Source organism: Morus notabilis, unplaced genomic scaffold (assembly GCF_000414095.1).
Source record: "Morus notabilis unplaced genomic scaffold, ASM41409v2 Scaffold827, whole genome shotgun sequence".
Taxonomy (NCBI): domain Eukaryota; kingdom Viridiplantae; phylum Streptophyta; class Magnoliopsida; order Rosales; family Moraceae; genus Morus; species Morus notabilis.
Genome location: NW_010359381.1, coordinates 32,716 through 55,584, shown reverse-complemented (window position 1 = coordinate 55,584; position 22,869 = coordinate 32,716). Strand labels below are relative to the sequence as shown.

Genomic DNA, 22,869 nt, shown 5'->3' with positions numbered 1-22,869 from the left:
AACTATTACTATTTTGAAATCTATAATAAAACCTTAATTTTCTCGTTTCAATGACCATTCCAAAAAGATAAATTAAATTTTCTTTACTATTTGTTTTTTTTCCTTTTTTTGTTTTTGTGTTTATGTTTGTTAATCATTTTTTTAAAATGCTAAATGTTTTGTTTTAGTTTTTCTCGTATTTTTATTAATTGAGTTGGATTGATTTTTTTTTTTTTTTTACGTTTCAGTAAATCGATGTCCCTCCTTTTTAAAAAAAAAAATGTTATAGTAAATTTTCTCTTTTTCTATATTCTAAAACGAATTTTGAGACTAAAATACCCAAACCACCCTTCTACTTATTTAACCAAAATTTTAAATGTCAAAAGACTTTCTCCAAAAAAAAAATTAAAATATTTTGAATTTTTTTAACTCTAGGATATGTTTTTCTTTTTTTTTTTTTCGAATTTTCTATATCTTTTAAATGTTTTAAAAATATTTTTGTAGAGTTTTAATTAATAAGCTGGGGAATAACAATGCAAATAAGCCTGGTTTTAACAAAATAAATAGCAAGTATGCATAGATACCAAACTCACCCCCAACAGAAGTAGAACAGAACGTCCAGACGTTTGTAGAATCGCCATTGTCGGTTCGTTTTTGACAGAGCTCCTTTTCTCCTGCAAATATATATTCATCTTATATCGCACGAATTTGATCCCAATCAAACAACTTCACCTTCTTCTTCTTCTCGATCGCTCGCGAAAATGGCTTTCAACCCTCAGCTTTTCCCCAATGGCATGCCGGTTCCTTTTGTCAACGAGATGTTCGTTCTAGCCAGAGACGGCGTCGAGTTTGAGGTGGACAAAATCCCTGGGTTAGTAATATGATTTAACATTCGCCTTTTCTTCATCAATTACTTAGCAAGCGATCGTTATCCTGTGCGTAATTTGTTTTTGATTATGGCGAATTGCTTGTTTTGTTGGATTGGGGATTTTTTTTTATTTAATCAGTAAAGGATTTGTGGTAATCTTTGGATCTGTGGCCTACCAGAAGTCAAATTTTGTATAAACTCTCGATTTTGGGCTTCAATGATAAGTTCATGGTTTTGATTGAGTCAAGTTTGTTTCCGTGTACTTTCTTTTTCTTTTGATTTTATTGTTAAATTATGTTGGAATTCAATATGTGACTGAATGTAAGATGAAGATTTTGTGAAGTAAAACAGCAATAAAACGATGCATTGGAGCAATTTGTGATTTTGAGTTTAAAAAAAATGACGTCTTGCACTCTATAGAAACCAGAAAAAAAGATACATACCTTTCAATGATAAATTCGAGTTTGTAATTATATCATCATCTTCATTATTGTTATTTTGTTTAATCGTGCCCAAAGAAAATACTAGGAAATAATATATCTAAGAAATTAGGAAACTTTAAAGTGAGAAACTCTTGAATAGGAAACTATTGGTTGTGTGCTTGCTGTACGTCATACATTCTCTCTCTCTTTAAGGAAAACTTGTAATGTGCTGAATAGCAGCAAACACGTATTTTATTTAAATGATACTCAAATTGTTTTTGTCTTTGAACTAACTTTATACTTTTGTTGTAGAACTCAGGGGGGTCATGTTAAAGCAAAGGGAATGATTTACTTGTCAAATATACGCATGGTCTTTGTCGCAAATAAGCCCGTTGGAGACTTCTTTGCGTTTGATATGCCCCTGGTATGCACTCTCGTGAGTTTGTATGATATTGGAGTAGTTGCTTTGATAATTCTATCTGCATATTATGGTAACTCTTTTTTTTTTTAAATAATAAACTTATGTGTTGGCTTGGGTGCCTCTGAAGGTATCTTTGTCCACACTTTACTTTTACTCTGCATCATAGCATAAAGGTTGCCCTGTATTTTTTAAAATTTTGATTTCTTTTTGTTTTCTTCTATGTTGACAGTATCGCTATGTTCAGGTTTTTGGGTAATATTTTTCTTGGTTTCGGCTTAGATTTCTCTCTCATTGAATATAGATACAAAGTCTATGTTTCTTACTCTCACCTTAGTGGGGACTTTGAACACCTCCATGCTGTAGTGTGGGACAGAATTAAATTAGTGTGGCATTGTGGTTATCTCAAGTTAAAGGCTTCAATTCATTTTCCTTTTCAGATTTACTTAGAGGATGGGATTTAGTCCTTCATTAGTCATGTCCTTCTAGTTCTCTTTGTTTTGTTTTTCTTTGGTGGACTCCTTGTCCCCAATTGTACTTTTCTTTTCCATTGTTCATTAATAATATTCTCTCATTTCTTATATGTATATATAAACAGTGCCAACTGGTGCTAGCTCAGTTGGTAAGGATGAGGTGGGTTTAAGGGAGAGATCCGGGCTATATATATAAGTAGTGCCAATTGGTGCTAGCCCAGTTGGTAAGGATGAGGTGGGTTTAAGGGAGAGATCTGGGCTCGAATGCTACGAGAAGCTAGCAATGTATTAGGAAGTATATCAATGAACAATTCATGCCTTGCTATTGTTGTCTAAGGAGTCTATCTACCTATAATTTAAATAGAGGAGTTTTTCAAGGCTTTTTTCACTAAAGTATTTGTAGATTTGATGATTTAAATGTATGATTGAACATCCTTGTTTGCTCGCCATTTTACTCATCCATATTTTGATTTCCTTGGTCATGTGTTTGCCATAACTATTAATTGCAAATCTAATTGCATTGCTCTCACATGGATTTCTTTTTCCATATATGCAGCTTTATGTCCGTGGTGAAAAGTTTAATCAACCAATCTTCTTCTGCAACAATATTTCTGGTCAAGTGGAGCCGGTAAGTGTGTTAGTTAGGATACTATCGTGAAAAGTGATAAAGACGAGAGAAAAACTGGATATTCTCATTAACAGGAATGAATAATTTACAAGGAATACAAACCAATGTAATGAATTCTCTAGGGCAGAAAAAGAGGAAACTATCTATGCCTATCAATCCCATGATTCCAGGGTCAAAAACTTGCCTAAAATACATTTACAGAGTCCTATCTATAAGAGATTATACTAGCTTTACAGATTATGCTAGCTGTTTAATTCCACACTCCCCCTCAAGCTGGAGAATAGGTGTCAACCATTCCCAGCTTGGAAATGATTTCATTAAAGGTCGCACTACTGAGCCCTTTTGTCAGAAGACCTGCTAGTTGATTCCCTGAAGATACATATGGTGTGCTTATCAGACTACATTCTAACTTTTCCTTGATGAAGTGTCTGTCTATCTCGATGTGTTTCGTTCTGCCATGCTGGGACAGGATTATGAGCTATATTAATTGCTAATTTATTGTCACAATAAAGCTTCATTGGTCCTATCCACTTGATCTTCAAGTTGTCTAAAATGATCTTTGTCCAAAGCAATTCACACACTCCTTGAGCCATTGCTTTGAATTCCGACTCAGCACTAGATCTTGCCACCACATTTTGCTTCTTGCTCTTCCATGTCACCAAATTACCACCAAGAAATGTACAATAACCTTGTTAGGATCCTGGTTGAGTCCCACATTGCTAAGTATGAGCTTAACATGTGGGTTTATAACCACTTGGGCACCATCTCCTTACAAGTTAGCTTTTGGGGATGAGTTCTACCCAAGGGTTATAACAATTGGTATCAGAGCATGCTCCTCCTCAGGCTCACGTTGCGGAAAGGGCGACCTGGGGAGGGGCGACCTGGAAAGGCCAGAGTGGGCCATCCAGAGTGGGCCGCCGTGGACGTCGGTGTCGGAAGCATGGTGGTATGTTAGGATCCTGGTTGAGTCCCACATTGCTAAGTATGGGCTTAGCATGTGGGTTTATAACCACTTGGGCACCCTCTCCTTACAAGCTAGCTTTTGGGGATGAGTTCTACCCAAGGGTTATAACAATTGGGGTAATGTTAGGAACCTAATATTTAGAAGTCTTTTTCAATAGTCATGAGGAGAGTATAAATAGGGGGTTTAGTTGCTAGGGAGGGAAAATCAGATTTGTAGAGTGTGTCTAGTGCTGTGCACTATTTTGGAGGTAGGGGGTCCTCGAAACTGCCCATCCATCTTGTAATTTTCCATTTTTAGTATTGTTAATGAAGCATAGATTTTCGGGAACCTAACAATGGTATCAGAGCATCTATGATCCACGGAGCTTTTTGAGTTAAGAGAGAAACTTAGGGCTGTTCTCAGAGCCAATCTCAAGGTTTCTGGAGGGAGTATGGGGGGGCTCCGGGACCAGGTGGAGAAGGTTCGGACTCAGATGGAAGACGTGTAGGCAGTGCTGCGGAGGATGGAGGCACTGCTGGCGGCGCGGCCGATGGCCGGGAAGGCCGAGTTGGGTCGCGACGGCAAACGACGGGACGGGGAGAGGCGAGATCGCGCGCCTCGGGGCGAGGAGAGCCCAGATCGCGTCGGCCCAGGCGGAGTGGAGGTGCCAAATCGGGCAAATCTTCATCGGGAAGCGCCGATTTGCGAAGATCGAGGCCGCGAGAGGGAGTTCCGACGCCGGAGAGACGTGGGTCTCATGGAGGAGCGCGAGATCCGTCGTGATCTGGGGCTGGGTGGTCCGGATCTGCAGCGTGTGGGGTTGTTCGACGACGGGAGGAGGGCGGACGGAGGTCGTGACCGTCGGGAAAGGGCGACGGAGCTTGTTCGGCGACAGGAATCGGAGTGGGAGCCGGAGTTAGAGGAGGAGAGGCTATCTCCGGGGCTGGGACGGCATGGGTACCCTCGGAATAGGGAACCCATCCCTGTTTTGGTCGCGGTTGGGGCTGATTCCGGACCGATTTGTACCGGGCATCGCGATTCCGGCGTGAAAGGGGCTGATTCCGGTGCTACAGAGACAGATTCCGGCGCGACGGAGGCTGGGCTCGACGATTTGGCTGCTGTTTGGATAGGGCCTCACGATTCCGGCGTGAAAGGGGTCGACTCCGGTGCTATAGAGGCAGATTCCGGCGGAATTGTACTGGAGTCTCGCAATTCCGACTCGATTAAGGCTGATCCCGGTGAGATTGGTGTTGTTTTCGAAAATTCTAGCCAAATTTGGAGCGGGTCTCATGATTCTGACGCTGTTGAGGGTGTTTCCGGCGAGGTTGGGGCTGATTCCGACCCGGTTTGGACTGGGCTTCGCAATTCCGGTGTGAAAGGGGCTGGTTCCGGTGCCACGGAGGCAGATTCTGGCGGAATTGGAGTGGGACCCATGAATTCTGATGCCCTTAATGCTGGGTTTTTTGATTTTGACGCCATTGGGGCTAGCTCCGGCAAGATGATGGCCAGGACGTGGAATTCCGATGCGAAATCCGGCGATTTTGGGGCTGAATTCCGAAATTCTGTTCAGAAGTGGGCTGGGTCTAGTGTTTTCGGTATGGGCAGAGCCAATTTTGGGGTTGAGCCTCGTAATTACAATATGAGTTGGCCTAATTTTGGTGCTCGGGCAGTCAGAGGCCTCAAAACTTTAACACGTTTGGGGCTGGGAATGGTAGGATTGTAGCTGAGTATGAAGAAATTGGTGAGAGTGAAGTTAAAAGGTTGATGTCCTGGTTGGCTAAGAAGGAAACTCCCTTAGTGAGGATTGATTTGTCAATATTTTTTGTGACCATTGATGAGCTTGCGCAGAGAGTTTCAAATGAATTGATAGACATTGTGGTTGCTTTCCAAGATACAAAGAAGATGGAGAAGAAAGTAATTGATTGGCTCCAATTTGAAGACGTGACTAACGAGGACAACATCAATTTGGGGACTCCAATCAAGGAACTAACAAAGTCTTTTGTTCTTAATCATTTAGATGTTATTTTTCAATTTTATTTCTTGATTTTCACCTTGAGGACAAGGTGATTCTTTAGGGTGGGGGTAATGTTAGGAACCTAATATTTAGAAGTCTTTTTCAATAGTCTTGAGGAGAGTATAAATAGGGGGTTTAGTTGCTAGGGAGGGAAAATCAAATTTGTAGAGTGTCTAGTGCTGTGCACTATTTTGGAGGTAGGGGGTCCTCGAAACTGCCCATCCATCTTGTAATTTTTGCGCAGAGAGTTTCAAATGAATTGATAGACATTGTGGTTGCTTTCCAAGATACAAAGAAGATGGAGAAGAAAGTAATTGATTGGCTCCAATTTGAAGACGTGACTAACGAGGACAACATCAATTTGGGGACTCCAATCAAGGAACTAACAAAGTCTTTTGTTCTTAATCATTTAGATGTTATTTTTCAATTTTATTTCTTGATTTTCACCTTGAGGACAAGGTGATTCTTTAGGGTGGGGGTAATGTTAGGAACCTAATATTTAGAAGTCTTTTTCAATAGTCTTGAGGAGAGTATAAATAGGGGGTTTAGTTGCTAGGGAGGGAAAATCAAATTTGTAGAGTGTCTAGTGCTGTGCACTATTTTGGAGGTAGGGGGTCCTCGAAACTGCCCATCCATCTTGTAATTTTCCATTTTTAGTATTGTTAATGAAGCATAGATTTTCGGGAACCTAACAAACCTAAAGTAGATCTTCTATCTATAAGAGACCCTACATAATCTGCGTCTGTATAGGCTTCTAGAGTGAGTCCAGTATTTCTTTTGAATAAAACTCCTTTGCCAGGACTTCCTTTCAAGTATTGTAATACTCTATATGCTGCTTGCAAGTGTGCCTTCCTGGGATCATGCATGAACTGACTGATAACGCCTGTTGCATAAGCAATGTCTGGTCGGGTATGAGCAAGGTAGATAAGTTTTCCTACCAATCGCTGGTACATTCCTTTATCTATAGTTGGATCTTCTGTGGCTTCTCCAAGCTTGTGATTAGGGTCAATAGGAGTAGTTGCTGGTTTACGAGCAAGCTTACCGGTTTCCTTCAACAAATTTGTCACATACTTCTATTGTGAGATAAAAATGCCCTGTCATGAATATGCAACTTCAATCCCGAGAAAATACTTTAGTCTACCAAGTTATTTTATTTCAAACTCCCTGATTAGACTTCTTCAAAGCTTGCTTCTCCTTCTCATCATTCCCGGTAATAATTATATCATCAACATAAGTGCTGTCACTCCCCTAGAATCAGAATGCTTAATCAAAAGTGTGTGGTCTCCTTGGCTCTGTCTAAAGCCCATGTCTCTCATTACATTAGCAAAACCTTCCAAACAAGGCTCTAGGAGATTGCTTAAGTCCATATAGAGCCTTCCTCAATTTGCGGACTTTATTAGTTGCTCCTTTCCCTTCAAAACTAGGTGGAATGGTCATGTAGATTTCTTCTTCCAAGTCTCCATGTAAGAATGCATTCTTCACATCATATTGTTGAAGCTCCCAATCAAAATCAGCCGCCAATGATAGTAAAATCCTCACTGTATTCATTTTTGTAACAAGGGCAAATGTCTCTTGATAATCAACACTATAAGTCTGAGTATAACCTTTAACGACTAACCTTGCCTTATACCTTTCAAGTGACCCATCAGCCTTGAATACAAAGTAAACACCCATTTGCAGCCTACCTGATTCTAAACTTTTGGTTGATCAACAATCTCCCATGCCTTGTATTTCTCCAGTGCATCCATTTCTTCTCCCATAGCATCTCTCCATTCTCTTTTTGATAATGCCTCAGATAGAGTGTTTAGAACAAAAGCTGTATTGAGACTCACAAGGAATTTTTTTAATGTGATGGTGAGAAATGATCAAGAGACACATAGTGGGATAATGGATATAATGGTTGGTTTCTGCATTCTCTACAACCTTTTCTAATAGCAATAGGCAAATCAAGATCATCTATGTGTGGTTCGGTAGGTTGTGAGGGAGAACTTACCATATCTTCATTAACAGAGTTCGGGTCAGAATCTTGGACTTGTGTGATAAGCCCTTACTCAGGCAAGTGTATGTTAGGAGGAATAAAAGAGTCTAGGCAGGAACAACTGTCTTTAGTGGCTGTGGTAGTTCGGAATTAGTGGTTTAGTTAGAAATATTAGTATTAGTAGCTTACGGGGGAAGTTTGGGTTGGGGGAGGAAATTGTATAAAAGGGGAAAGAGGAGGGAAAAGGAGGGATCGGGAAATAAACAGAAAGTGAACAAGTCTTGGAACAATTCCAAGCAAGGGAGGAAGCAGACCCTCGAAGTTCTACCATTCAGTGTATAGTGATTGTTTCAATAAAATCCTTCGTTGATTCTTTCTTCATTCTAACGAATTTTGCAATTAGTCTCTTAGTTCTTGTTCAGACAAACTAGAGCTTATCAATTTGGTATCAGAGCTCTGTCCTGGGCGATAATGGCTGCCAGAAAAAGGAGAGGTTTGAGGCGATGGAGAGGGAGATTCACCAAGTTAAAACTTCGGTAGAAAAGGAAATTGGCGAGGTTAGGGCGGAAATAAGCCAAAGTAGGGTGGAAGTTAACCAGAATATGGCTGTGATGAGCCAAAACGTTTCAGACCTGCGCCGATTGATGGAGGAATAGATGCGTTTGTTGTCGGCGGCGGCGACGGCAAATCTGCCGGCGGAGGAATCTCGATCGGGAATCGCGAGAGTCCCGGGAAGACGAGAATGGAGTGATTCCAGGTCTAGTATGTGAAGTCGTGGAACGCGTGGACGAGGACGGCCGCCACCTGGATGAAATAGCCGAATTTAGGGCTTTTGGGGAAAAGGAAAAGAAAAAGGGGAAACGACGGGAAATGGATGGCAGGGAAAATCACACTGGAGAAGAGAACGCGTGAGCTAGGGCACGAGTTGCGAACGGAAATCGCCCCGATTTTGGTCGCGATGGCCGGAATGGCCGACCTAGGGCGGGCGAGGTGGCCGACGGGGAGCGAAACTTCCGCGATTGGCGGCGCGGCGAAGTCCGAGTGGGAGGATTGTCCGAAGATCTGCGGGATGGACGTGGTGGACGGTATGGGGAAGGGGAAGGAGGAGTTCGCACATTGAATGGTGGTCCCAGGTTGAGGGGAGAGGGACGAGTTGAGGGGGGCAGAATGGGTGGTCACACCGGAAGAGAAGGAAGAAGGTACTAGGAAGAAAACGAGGCTGAGGAACCCATGGAATTTTTTGGGAAATATGGGCCATTGTTCAGTGGCCTTGATCCGGATGGCTGGTTGTTTAGGATGAATCAGTTTTTTTCAATCAACAGGTTCACAGAGAGGGAGAAGTTAACGACAACGGGAATTGCACTGGAGGGAGACGCGTTATCATGGTTTCAATGGTAGAACCAGCGTCGGCCTTTCATTACTTTGACTGATTTCAAAGTGGCTCTCCTGCAGCGGTTCCGTTCATCGCAAGAAGGAAATCTTTGTGAACGATTCCTAGCGTTCAGGCAAATGGGGACAGTGGCTGAATATCGCCGGAACTTTGAGGTTTCAGCTGCTCCTTTACAGAAAATTCCGGAGGAGATCTTGGAAGGTATTTTTGTGAATGGTTTAAAGTCTGATATTCGGGCTAAACTGCGACTACTCCGGCCAGAGGGGCTTTATGAAATCATGGACGTTGCACAGCGAATTGAAGTGAAGAACCTGTTGCTGCGAAGAGAGAGTGGGGGAACACGGAGTTGGCGTCCCCAAGCAGCGGGATTCACATCCAATCCGCCAACGGGAACCACAGTGAACTAGTTTCCAGGCGGCAGCAATAGTGCTGAGAGACCGAAAAAAGAGTTTCCATTTCGGAAACTTTCTGATTCGGAGTGGCAGGAGAAGAGGAATAGGGGACTATGTTTTCGATGTGATGAGAAGTTCACGGTGGGGCATCGCTGTAAAAGAAAAGAGTTGCGGATTATGTTGGTTAGCGATGAGGACAAGATAGAAAACGAGGAAAGTGAGTCGGACGCGGCAAAGGAGGAGTCCGGGGAGTTGCTGCGGACCGAGGTGATCGAGTTGTCCTTGAACTCCGTGGTGGGGTTGACTACACCAAAAACCATGAAGATAAAGGGGAAGGTCGGCCATTGTGAGGTAATTGTTTTGATCGATTCCGGAGCTACTCACAATTTTATCTCTCTTGCCTTAGTTTCGAAGTTAAAACTGCCCATAACTCCTACGACTAGTTTTGGCGTTCAAACGGGAACGGGGGAGTCGGTACAAGGGCAGGGATTGTGTAAGGAGGTGGTGTTGACCATGCAGGATTTAACCATAATTGAGAATTTTTTGCCATTGGAGTTGGGTGGGATAGATGTAATTCTAGGTATGCAATGGTTGGAGACTTTAGGGAGTATGAATGTAAATTGGAAATCTCAAACTATGAGATTCAAAGTGCTCGGGGAGAATGTGATGTTGAAAGGGGACACGAGCCTTACGAGATCATTGATCTCCCTTAAGGCCATGATGCGCACCATTCGCCATGAGGGGCAAGGCATTTATTTGGAAATGAGACAACTGGGGGTGGAGCAAGGTCATGGAATGGAAGAGGAGGGCAGAGGACAGCTACAAGAACTGTTACGGAAGCATGAGGCAGCCCTCAACATGCCCACCGGATTACCCCCCCATAGAGTGAAGGACCACCAGATAATCCTAGAGGATGGCAGCGGACCGATTAGTGTCCGACCATACCGTTATCCCCATTTTCAAAAGAATGAAATAGAAAGATTGGTGAAGGAGATGTTGGCGGCTGGAATTATTCAGCCAAGTGTGAGTCCCTATTCCAGCCTGGTCTTGCTCGTCAAAAAGGATGGAAGTTGGAGATTTTGTATCGATTATAGAGCGTTAAACAAGGCCACGGTTCCGGATAAATTTTCAATTCCGGTGATAGAGGAGTTGTTAGATGAATTGTGTGGTGCCACCATTTTCACCAAGTTAGATTTGAAGTCGGGGTATCACCAAATCCGCATGAGTGACGAGGATGAACCTAAAACTGCTTTTCGGACTCCGGAGGGACACTATGAATTCTTAGTTATGCCATTCGGGTTGACAAATGCACCGGCGACTTTTCAGTCCTTGATGAACGAGGTACTTAAGCCGCTCTTACGCCGATTTGTGTTGGTCTTCTTTGATGATATTTTGATTTACAGTCGCTCGTGGGAGGACCATATGGAGCACTTGGACAAGGTTATGTCAGTTTTGGGGGCCAACCAATTGTACGTCAACAGAAAAAAAGGCCTTTTTGCTCAGGAACAATTAGAGTATTTGGGTCATGTGGTTTCCCGGAATGGAGTAGCCGCGGATTTCAGTAAGATACAGGCCATGTTGGATTGGCCGTCCCCATGGATCATTAAGGAGTTGCGGGGGTTCTTGGGTCTCACGGGATACTACCATAGGTTTGTGGCTGGGTATGGGCGTATTGCGTGGCCGTTGACACAGCAACTTAAGAAGGACGCTTTTGCTTGGAATTCGGAGGCTGAGGAGGCGTTTCAGTCCTTAAAAAAAGCTATGACTGAAATTCCAGTTTTGGCTTTGCCAGATTTCTCACAACCCTTTGTGGTGGAATCTAACGCTTCGGGGTTTGGGGTAGGAGCGGTTTTGATGCAACAGCAACAGCCCATCGCTTATTTTAGCCAAGTCCTCTCGGCGCGTGCTCGCGCCAAATCGGTCTATGAGCGGGAGCTAGTGGCCATTGTGCTAGCCATTCAGAAATGGCGACCGTATCTGTTGGGAAGGCGCTTTTTGGTGCGCACTGATCAAAAAAGTTTGAGGTTCTTGTTGGAACAGCGCTTGGTGAGTGTGGAGCACCAGCGGTGGCTGTGCAAACTGCTTGGCTATGATTTTGAGATACAGTACAAATCGGGGCCAGAAAACAGGGTGGCTGATGCCCTTTCGAGACAACAGGCGGGGCTGGTTTTGATGGTCATGACTACTCCAATGGTGCTCGATATTGAGGAGTTGCAGCGGCAGGTTAAGGCGGATCCGGAGCTCAACAAAACCATAGAGGGGCTGTTGGCCGGAATGCAATCGTCGACGGGATTTACTCTTCAACGGGGGCATCTACTTTACAAAGGAAGGTTGGTCGTTCCTCCGAAGTCTCCACTAGTTCCCATCTTATTGCGTGAGTTTCATAGTAGTAAGATAGGCGGCTATTCCGGGGTCTTAAAGACGTACAAACGGCTGGCTTTGGAATTTTTCTGGAGAAGAATGCGCAAGGATGTGGAGTCTTTTGTGGTTGCTTGTGCCATTTGTCAGCAACATAAGACGTCCACTTTGTCTTCGGCAGGATTGTTGCAGCCTTTGCCTATACCGAACCGGGTTTGGGATGATATCTCCATGGACTTTATTGAGGGTTTACCGAGATCGGCGGGTTATAATTCCATTTTGGTTGTCGTTGATCGCCTCAGTAAGTACAGTCATTTTATTGGCTTAAAACACCCGTTTTCTGCCCATACAGTGGTCGCTGTTTTTGTCCGCGACATTGTGCGCCTGCATGGGTTTCCACAGAGCATCATCTCTGACCGGGACAAGGTTTTTATGAGCCAATTTTGGAAGGAACTTTTCAGGCTGCAGGGCACTACCTTGTGTTGCAATACGGCGTACCATCCACAAACGGATGGCCAGACGGAGGTCGTAAACCGATGTTTGGAGGCTTATTTACGTTGCTTTGTCTGTGGCCAACCTAGACAGTGGTTTACACATCTTTCGTGGGCGGAGTATTGGTACAATACGAGTTTCCATGTCTCGGCTGCCATGACGTCATTCAAGGCTCTCTATGGGCGAGATCCTCCGCGGTTGGTGCCTTATGAGGCCGGTTCTACAGCCACATTGGAGTTGGAGAGGCAGCTATGCGACTGTGATGCGCTCTTGTCGGAACTGAAGGACCATTTGGGACGCGCCCAACAGACTATGCGTGACCATGCAAACCGGAAGCGTCGTTCCGTGGAGTTTGAGGTAGGGGACATGGTTTATTCGAAGCTTCAGCCGTATCATCACCGAGCGTTGGCGCGAGTGAGGAATGAAAAGCTTGGCCCTTGCTATTATGGGTCGTTTCAGGTCCTGGCTCGAGTTCCAGTGGCATATCGGTTGCTCTTGCCTTCTCACGCTCGGATTCATTCCGTCTTTCATGTGTCCCGCTTGAAGAAGGCATTTGGGCCGATGGATACTCCCCAGTCTTTACCTCCAATGTTATCGGAAGATTTGACGTTGCAGGTGGAACCCGCTCAAGTCTTGGATACTCGTTTTCCTCCTACCACTGGGGCCTTGGAGGTTTTAAGCAAGTGGCGCCACCTTCCGGACTTTGAATCTTCGTGGGAGCCGTTTGAGGTGATTCAGCGCCAGTTTCCAGCTTTCCACCTTGAGGACAAGGTGACATTTTTAGGGGGGGGTAATTGATAAGCCCTAACTCAAGCAAGTGTATGTTAGGAGGAATAAAAGAGTCTAGGCAGGGACAGCTGTCTTTAGTGGCTGTGGTAGTTCGGAATTAGTGGTTTAGTTAGAAATATTAGTATTAGTAGCTTACGGGGGAAGTTTGGGTTGGGGGAGGAAATTGTATAAAAGGGGAAAGAGGAGGGAAAAGGAGGGATCGGGAAATAAATAGAAAGTGAACAAGTCTTGGAACAATTCCAAGCAAGGGAGGAAGCAGACAGTGTATAGTGATTGTTTCAATAAAATCCTTCGTTGATTCTTTCTTCATTCTTACGAATTTTGCAATTAGTCTCTTAATTCTTGTTCAGACAAACCAGAGCTTATCATTGTGCTGGGTCTGAAACAATCTCTCTCCTTGAGTACACCTGTAGGAATCTGTAAGAGTCATAAATGGGTACTGATGTAGATTTGGGCACAGACTCTAGAACTGACATGGATTGGACAGATACGGACTCAATGGACTTGGACATGAACGGATTCAGTGGACTCGACTTGGACAGGAACAAATTGGACAACAGGTATGGATTTGACATTTCGGGAATCTTGGAAATTTTGAGAAGTGGATGACGGTGACGGTGAAAGATCAAGAAAATCAGAGTCTATCTTCCATTGGCAAAGAGTCCCCCTAAAGATAAGACTGTGAAAGATATGTTTTTTTTCAACAAAAGTAACATCTGCAGAAATGTAAAAATTCGTTGAAGGAGGATGATGGCATTTATACCCTTTTGGGTGGATGAATACCCAATGAAGACACACTTAACTGTTCGAGGGTAGAGTTTTCCTCTATTTTGATTGTGAACATGAACAAATGAAGTACATCCAAAGACTCTAGGTATGAGACCATTTGAGGTTCTGAAGTGAGGATAAAATTTTGAAAGAACTTCCATGGGGGTTTTGAAATCCATTTGAAATCCAACATTCTTGAGGGTAATCTATTAATCAAGTATGTAGCTGTATGAATTGCCTCTCCCCGATATGTTTTAGGAACATTCCCATGGAATAACAATGCTCGAGTAGAATTTAGTAAGTGACCATTTTTCCTCTCAGCAATCCCATTTTGTTAGGGTGTGCTTACATAGGATGACACATGAATGATTCCCTCTTTTTGAAAGTAGGGAGACAGAACTTGATTGAAACAGTCTCACGCATTGTCAGAGCATAAATTTTTTATGTTTACCCCAAATTGGTTTTGAATCATTGAATGAAGATCGGGAATGACATTACTCACATCATATTTATGTTTGAGCAAGAATATCCATGTGACTCGAGTACAATCATCAATTAGCGAAACAAACCAACGTGACCCTGTAACGTTTGGAGTTGTAAAAGGTCCTCAAATATCACTGTAAATCAAATCAAATGGATGAGAACTTCTTTTATTACTAGTAGGAAAAGATACACAAGTATGTTTTGCAAACTCACAAACATCACAATGCAAGACTTTAATATCTAATCCATTAAACAAAGATTATGTTTAAGACTCTAGAAGACGGATGACCAAGACGAAAATGATGACGCCAAATGGCTTCTTTATTCGAGGAACTGACTAGTGACAAGGAGATTTCAATTTTGACTCTCTTCAAAGAGCTTGGTGTCTCGAGGTAATAAAACTTGTTCATCTCCTTAGCAAGTCCAATCTTCCTCCCCAAAACCTATTCCTGAAAAACATAGTAAGAAGGATAGAAATTCACATGACACTTTAGATCTTTTGTAATTTTCTGAATTGAGGCAAGGTTGGCAGATAACTTTGGGACATGAAGAACATCTTCGAGGACAAAAAATGGTGTCAAATGAATGTCTCCTAGACCTGCTACTGTGGCAAGAGAACCATTTGCAGTAATAATTTTCCTACTGCTTGGACACGGTTTATAGGTAGGAAAAAGTCATGTAATCAGTGGCTCCTGAATCAATTATCCAAGATTCCTCGAAACTCTTTTCAGAGGCATGTAATCCAAAAGAAAATGGAGACTTACCAGAGAGATCCAATGAGCATGCGCCAAAGGGTTTTTCAAGTGATCCAATCAAACCTCTGAGTTTTTCAATTTCCTCACTATTGAAACCTCCTAACTCCCTTTTGTCACTTTGATTTACCTGCTCTACCAAATGCCTGATACGGTTTCTGCCGTCCACCTCGACCCCATTCTCGGCTTGAAGTGAGTGGCTTCCCATTCAACTTCCAGCAACGCTCCTTGGTGTGCCTTGGTTTCTTGCAATAAGTGCACCACAGATTGTCACGGTTGTCACAATCCTTGTTGTCTCTCCCTGCGGGTTTCTACATGTCCATCTTCCCATTCTCCGTTGTTTGTGGTTGTTCAACTTTACTTACCAAGGCTGATCCTTCTGGAGTTTGAGGCTCAAGCATTACACCTCTTCCGCTTTTCTCTCCCCGAATCAAGGAAATTGTCTCCTCGAGTGAAGGTAACTCCTCTTTGCCGAGAATCTGAACCCTTACTTGATCAAATTCAGGGTTGAGTCTAGCAAGAAAGTCATAAATCCGGTCCTTTGCAATGAACCTCTTCAGAATTCCAGCATCTTCGGCACATCTCATTTCAATAACCTGATAATGGTCAAACTCCTGCCACAGGTTTTGCAGCAAGTTTGCGTACTCCGTCACAGACTTGCTTCCTTGTTTGAGTACCCACCTTGATCTTAATCTTGAACACCTGGGCTGCATCTTGAGCCGTCACAGACTTGCTTCCTTGTTTGAGTACCCACCTTGATCTTAATCTTGAACACCTGGGCTGCATCTTGAGCCTTCAATAAGTCTGTCGGACAGCATCCCAGATTGCCTTTGCCGAAGTCAAGAACATATAGGTGTCACTGATTTCTGGATCCATAGAGTGCCACAGCCATGACATGACCATCGAATCCGCCTCGTTCGCGCTTCAAAGCTTGGGTCTTTTGGTTTTGGTCCAGGTCCAAGGAGATGACTCAATCTTCCTTTTCCCTTCAAATACGTTCGAACAAATTGAGACCACATCAGATAATTTTTTCCATTCAACCTATATGAAGCCCTAACATTCTGTAGATCACCCATAGATGATTGGTTTGAGTTGACTTTGTCGGATTGAACGGATTTTGCTGCATCTTCTACAGTCGACATGAGGCTTCGGAAAGCTGGTTTTAATTGATGGAATAAGGGCAAGAATCGGACTGTTCTTGGCAATGAAGGCCAAAAGAAAAAACAGAACAGAACGATGGCAATTAAGGCCAGAAACACAAACAAACTGCGCCAGCAATGAAGGCGGGAAAAAATGAACGATACCCAGAAAAGAACCTAGGGTTCTGATACCATATTGTGAAAAGTGATAAAGATGAGAGAAAAACTGGATATTCTCATCAACAGGAATGAATACTTTACCGGGAATACAAATCAATATAAAGAATTCTCTAGGGCAAAAAAAGAGGAAACTATCTATGCCTATCAATCCTATGATTCCGGGGTCAAAAACTTGCCTAAAATACATTTACCGAGTCCTATCTATTAGAGATTATACTAGCTGTACAGATTATGCTAGCTGTTCAATTCCACAGATACCAATAGAAAAAGCCATACTTTTTCGTTTTGATCTGATTCACTCATCTCTTAAAATGACTTAATTCAGGTGGTTCCGGAAAATCAACCTGGAGCGCTCTATTCTACCCACTCATTTAAGATTTTGTTCAAGGAAGGGGGTTGTGGTACCTTCGTTCCTCTTTTCTTTAACTTGATTGGTTCTGTCAGACAATATAACCTGCATTATCAACAAGCCAATTCAAGACCGGAGCCCCATGCGGATCCTTTACAAGCAGCACAAACTCCTGTTGATGAGATGATAAGACATGCGTACGTGAATTCTTTTTCTGTGTATATGTGGTTGTCTAGGTTATTAGATGGGTGAGTTGTTTGATTAAATGCTTGTTTCCAATGATGCAGGTATGTTGACCCCAATGATCCAACCAGAATCTTCTTGCAGCAACCTACCCCGGACTCTCAGTTAAGGCGACGCACTTACCAGTCCCGTCCGGCTGAACCCTCTATGTAATGTTGTCCTTCAGTGGTAAATAAAAATACTCGTTGAAGAACCAACGAGAAATATGAAACCATGATGCGTGAAAAAGAGTGCATAAATAATACGCTTGATAGGTTATACGTGGTATATTCAATAAAGTGTGATATCTAGTTGTTGCCCTGTTTGCTTGTAACGACTCCTAAATTCTTTGTTCTATTTATCAATCATCCTCTTGATATGGCGCAACATACAATAAGGCGCCTTTGGCGAAACTTCTACCGTTATTAAAAATCCAGAATTAAAGACAACCATTCATCTAGCAGAATCTACAGCCAATATAGTAGCTCTTCGTTCAGCAATTAAAGATCAACGCGCCTTCAAAGGCTCCATTGACTTGTTATGCAAAATCCAACTTAAAGTACATTAGATACCAAACGGTCCCATATGGAGTAAATATAAGATAGATTGGCTGGTTTATAAGCCCTTGGGTCCACTTTTTTAGCAAAGCTTGTTTTACAATGGTGAGTTCTACTTGGTCGAATATTGTAGGGGTTATGATTCTATGAGCGTTATGATTCTATGAGCGTCTCTATGAGCGTCGCTACGGATGGGGGTCTACCTGATAGAAGGCAAGATCTGTAAAGTTACTTAGCTGGGAAGATTGGTTTCTGTGGATGGCGGTTGCAGAATGTTGTGGAATATTAAGATACCAAAAGTCCCATATGAAATAAACAAAAGAAAAGATCGAACGTGGTGGAATATTAGGAATACCAAAAGTCCCATATGAACTAAGCATAAGAAAAGATCAGTGGTTTTGAAATATCTGAGTCTCCTCTTTTTACAAGCCGATTTTGCTAAGGTGAGTTTTACCTATTAGGTTTGTAATAGATTCCTATTTGAATCAGATTCTCAAAATTTAAGATGGTCACAATTATCATCTTTTTTAAAAGTAATTTGTTTCTTGATCACCGTAAAGGCATAAACCCCAAAGAGCAGCGAAATTGAAAGAGAGCATCAGTGGTTGTATGCTCAAGACATGAGGAGATTACATCTATGGTATAGAGTACCTTAAAATATTTAGACGGAGGATATACCTGAAATTGTCTGTACGTACGTGCTACAAAGTGAACAATGTTGAGAAGGCTAATTAGGTGGAATGGAATGTGCACATTTTGGCCTCTTGCAAGAAGTTATTACAATGTCCCCAGTTTCACAGAGCAAGAAAGAATTTGGAACTTGTGAATGTGTACAAGCATTTTCTCTATGGGAAATCTTTAACATCGGTTAACAAGAACATCTAAATTCACTCTCCTTTGGAGAAGGAATGAACTTGGGTGACTTGTGAAGTTACTCTCGTGCCATTTTTAGAGTCGAGTCGGTTTCACAATTATTTTCTCATCTCCACTTTAGTCCTTGGACGGTCCAACCAACGAGTGGGGCACTTCAACATTATTCAAAGTGTCAAAGGACACTTAATTCCCACCATTCGATTTCCACGTTACATGTTCTTAGTTACCATAACAATATGTCCTAAGCATGTCTATTGCCTAACACCTAGCTTTGTGCTTCTACTTAAATAAATTGATAGTGTCTTTCCTTTTTTCTTTTTTGTTTTTGTTTTTTTTTTTTTAAATCAAAATACATTGTGGAGACAACACAAATTGAAGTATCACTGGTTTCCACCTCCATGTCTTTTCATCTCTCTCATTGCAAATAAGGTGTTGAGTTGGTTACTTCAGGACACCAGCTGGTAGGGAATGATAAATAGGAAGACAATACCATGTGATGTCCAATAGCCCATGTCTCTCAAAAGGCCCCATTATCCAAATGGCTCATTAGTCTTTACCATTCATTTCATGTAAAAGATTTGTTTAGCCTCCATACTTATCAAACACCTATAAATACATTATGAAGTTGGGTTCAGTAGCATCTCAAGTCTTAAGAATCTCAAATCTCAAAGTTCTACTTCCTTTGCGTACCTTCTCTTTTTCTTCCTCTACAGAGTACTCAATCACCCTTTTTACTAAACATGTTTTTAGAACTAGCAAATCATATTTACGAATTTTTCTTAACGAATCTCAAAGTTCTACTTCCTTTGCGTACCTTCTCTTTTTCTTCCTCTACAGAGTACTTAAAAACACAAACAATGGGTTTCCGCTTGCCTGAAGTAGTCAACGGCGCTAAGCAACTTATGAGGAGGTCCTCTTCAGATGTTCCAAAAGGCTATTTGGCAGTTTATGTTGGTGATGAGAGCAAAATGAGGAGGTTTGTAGTCCCTGTATCGTACCTGAATCGTCCCTCCTTCCAAGAGTTGCTGAATCAAGCTGAAGAAGAATTCGGATTTGATCGTCCAATGGGAGGCCTTACAATTCCCTGCAGAGAAGATACCTTCATTGATCTACTTTCTTGCTTGGGCGCCTCATGATGGGGCAGGCACTAATAGATGACAATTGCTAACGAAAATCATTTGTTATGTTTTTATAAGGCAAACAATGCCATTACACAAAAGTCAATTTTTTTCCTTGGGGGCTGAAAACAAACTGTCCCTAAGATTGATACAAATGAATACAATTGCAAATTCTCTTCAATAACTTGTTCCGAGCTTTTATCTTTTTAGATTCTGATGCAAAACTCTCGTAAAATTTCTTGTCCTAAATTCGTTTGTAACAGTGGCAATTGCAATCCTCTCCACTGCAATACATATGATTAGCAGCTCCAAGTTGCAAGTAAAGGAAATGGCTCAAGGAATGATAGTGGTTCATTAGTACTATAATTAAATTTTCCATCTCCCGCGAGTTTATTTCTCGATGAATCAGTTTGAAATTCGAAATTGATGTCATGATGATCACTTGGTTTTTTGTAGTTCTTAACTGTTGCTCTTCAAGGTTTCATGTATGCAAAAAGAAAAATCCACTTGTTCTCTTAGTTTTTGATTATATATCCTGTTAATGTCAATCACATGCCATATACCATCTCTTCTTTTGATCATACTAAGCACCAAATTCTCTCTTTTCTCATTGGTGCTTGCAAGCTAAACAAAATAGGATATTGATCAATAGAATGAAGATCAAGATCATGACCATAAATAACCACTACAAAAGAATTTTCTTTAAACAACACTGGCGTTGGGAATAATTAGTATTACCGACGGTTCCTCGATATCTGGTCAAAGTAAAAAAGATTCTAACCAAAGACCTGACAGGATTCACTCCCAAGTAATCTCAATTTCTGTAACTTCCTTAGAAAGTCACTTTTCTTTTTTCTTTCTAAAGATGTGTGGAAAAACCAGCAATAGCAACATTCATGCAATTAACATTATACTTTCAGAGACTTTCATCTGTCGCATAAATTTTGACTGGATAAAACCAGCCATTTCAGTTAGCAAATCAATGGCCAATATGAAAGTAATACTTCTCTAGAATCTAACCTCTGGGATTCCAAATGATAAGAACAATTAATAATATTCCATTTACTTTAATCCAAAAGGCAGGGAATTAATCAACTTTTATGCTAAATTTGAATGCCGACATAAACAGAATTATTCATGGGGCCTATTGATAAGATTAGGAGGAAAAAAAGAAAAAGAAAAAGTTTTTCTTGATAGCAATTTTAATTATCCGAATAATAAAATAATCGTGAAAAATAATGTCAATCTACAGCTTACATAAAAGACATGGACCCCCAAGACAAGCAAACTTGAAGAAGAAAACTTCAGTGGTCAAATGCTAAGACATGGAGAGATGGCATCCATAATATATATATATATATATATATATGTATATGATATATATACAAAACACACACACACGCATAAGTATACGTACATGTATATTTATTTGTATATGTATATGTATGTAAGTATGCATGCACAGGCCGAGTTCAAATCTTTAAGTATATTATAAAGTGGTCTCAACTAGTGAATAGTGTTTATCAACATTATCACAAAGAGGATTGCATTTTGAAGGCTTAGATGGGGTTGCCTTGCCTCTGCTAGAAGATGTCATGACCAACCAATTCAAGAGAGCTATAAAGAAATTGCAATTTGTAAAATGATGTGTATGGTGCTTAGGCTGACAAGTTTTTTGTACATTCATTAGAATATGTATGTTCATTTTGTTTTTTGTTTTTTGCTTTTTTTCCTAGAAGCAGTGAACTTGGTACTCTTATCAAATTGGTCTAGTGCCATGATTAGGGGCACATTAGTCTGCTGATCATTTCCCTTCTCCCGTTTAGTCCTTGGTCCTTGGATTATACAAGTGGCCCCATTGATCAACTTGAAAGTTTTCATAGTGTTTAGGAAACCAACTAATTAATTCTCATCATTCAATTTTCATGTTACCTGCCATTGAGTTATGCTAACAATGTGACCCAAGTGTCTTTCAAGTTTCAGTTAACAATTTTTCTTTGGAGAAAAATACAAAATGAATTCGTACCACTGGCTTCACCTATATATCTTAATATTTTTCATTGCAAAGAAGGCGTGTTGGTTTTTTCTAGAGACAAGCTGGTAGGACATGATCATTTGTAAAAAAGACAATACCATGTGAATTACCAAAAGTCTATGTCTCTTTGTATGGGACCCATATCTAAATGTCTCTTTAGTATTTGACCATTCATCTTATGCAACAGATTGTTTGGCCTACATGCCTATCAAGTATTCTTCTATAAATACATATTTACAAGGTTGGGTTCAGCAGTATTCAAATCCTCGAATCCTCAAATCTCAAAGCTCAACCTTCCATTCCACACTTTGCTCTTCATTTTTTCTCTCGAGAGAACAAACAAAACAATGGGTTTTCGTTTTCCCCTAGTTGTTAAAGCTAAGAAACTTCTTCAGAGGTCTTTTTCAAATGCAAGCCAATCAGCTTCACCGGTATCCGATGTCCCAAAAGGCTGTTTGGCAATTTATGTCGGGAATGATGAGATCGAAATGAAGAGGTTTGTGATCCCTATGTCATACCTCAACGAACCTTCTTTCCAAGATTTGCTAAGCCTAAGTGAGGAAGAATATGGATTCAATCATCCAATGGGTGCTCTCACAATTCCATGCGGAGAAGAGACCTTTGTTGATCTTATTTCTTACTTGAATGCGTCATGATTTTACATACCGATAGATGACAATTATCACTAACAAAAACAATTGTTGCAACTTTTGTGAGGCAAATATAGATATTGACAATACTGTGTAAATATGTTCCCTTGGGGACTGAAAGGAAAGTGTCCCTAAGAATGATATGAATAGATACTTATTCAATTTTTCTTTAACGCGTTATTTGTTTTGGGATCTTCTTTTTAGACTGTGCTCTAGAATCCTTGTCATTTTTTTTTTTTTTTTTTTTTTTGCATTCATCTTTGGGGGCAGAAATTGTTAAACTGCCTTAATAGTGATTTACATGATCAGCATCAAAAACTTTATACTTTCACAAGTTTTATTTAATTGGAATTGACAGAGAGCAACCTTGTCTGTTCTATTTGCTAGGGCTTTGTTCCTAACCATCCATAGAAGCAGTGGTTCGAATTACATAAATACAATTTATAGTTGTTACATTCATATGTATTTCTTGTCAGTGATAATGTATTAAGAATTTCCTTCTCATGTACCACTTATTGTCGTTTCATTTTTCTTGTCCCAGTAACGAAAGCTCAACCCAGAATGGGAATATTTCTTCAGATATGACACGAGAAGTGAGA

The 22,869-nt window shown here is 41.2% G+C and overlaps 3 protein-coding genes across 3 annotated transcripts; all 3 read left to right on the top strand.

Annotated features, from left to right (window-relative positions):
* Positions 1–552: 552 nt before the first annotated feature.
* On the top strand, positions 553–17,487 carry LOC21393708 (UPF0664 stress-induced protein C29B12.11c). Its single transcript, XM_010094226.2, has 5 exons — positions 553–850; positions 1,582–1,693; positions 2,717–2,788; positions 16,792–17,012; positions 17,103–17,487. The coding sequence occupies exons 1-5, from the start codon at positions 741–743 to the stop codon at positions 17,209–17,211; spliced, it is 624 nt and encodes a 207-aa protein (XP_010092528.1). The 5' UTR covers positions 553–740; the 3' UTR covers positions 17,212–17,487.
* Positions 17,488–19,258: 1,771 nt separating this feature from the next.
* LOC21393707 (auxin-induced protein 15A) lies at positions 19,259–19,867 on the top strand. The gene has a single exon (XM_010094225.2). The coding sequence runs from the start codon at positions 19,325–19,327 to the stop codon at positions 19,601–19,603; it is 279 nt and encodes a 92-aa protein (XP_010092527.1). The 5' UTR covers positions 19,259–19,324; the 3' UTR covers positions 19,604–19,867.
* A 2,100-nt stretch (positions 19,868–21,967) lies between these two features.
* On the top strand, positions 21,968–22,276 carry LOC21393706 (auxin-induced protein 15A). The gene has a single exon (XM_010094224.1). The coding sequence runs from the start codon at positions 21,968–21,970 to the stop codon at positions 22,274–22,276; it is 309 nt and encodes a 102-aa protein (XP_010092526.1).
* Positions 22,277–22,869: the final 593 nt, after the last annotated feature.

Excerpts from the sequence above, each read along its gene's own strand:
- LOC21393708 (XM_010094226.2), top strand. The coding sequence starts at position 741 with ATGGCTTTCAACCCTCAGCTTTTCCCCAATGGCATGCCGGTTCCTTTT. Across the intron at positions 1,694-2,716 it reads TTGCGTTTGATATGCCCCTG|CTTTATGTCCGTGGTGAAAA; the intron begins GTATGCACTCTC and ends CCATATATGCAG. Across the intron at positions 2,789-16,791 it reads TTTCTGGTCAAGTGGAGCCG|GTGGTTCCGGAAAATCAACC; the intron begins GTAAGTGTGTTA and ends GACTTAATTCAG.
- LOC21393707 (XM_010094225.2), top strand. The coding sequence starts at position 19,325 with ATGGGTTTCCGCTTGCCTGAAGTAGTCAACGGCGCTAAGCAACTTATG.
- LOC21393706 (XM_010094224.1), top strand. The coding sequence starts at position 21,968 with ATGGGTTTTCGTTTTCCCCTAGTTGTTAAAGCTAAGAAACTTCTTCAG.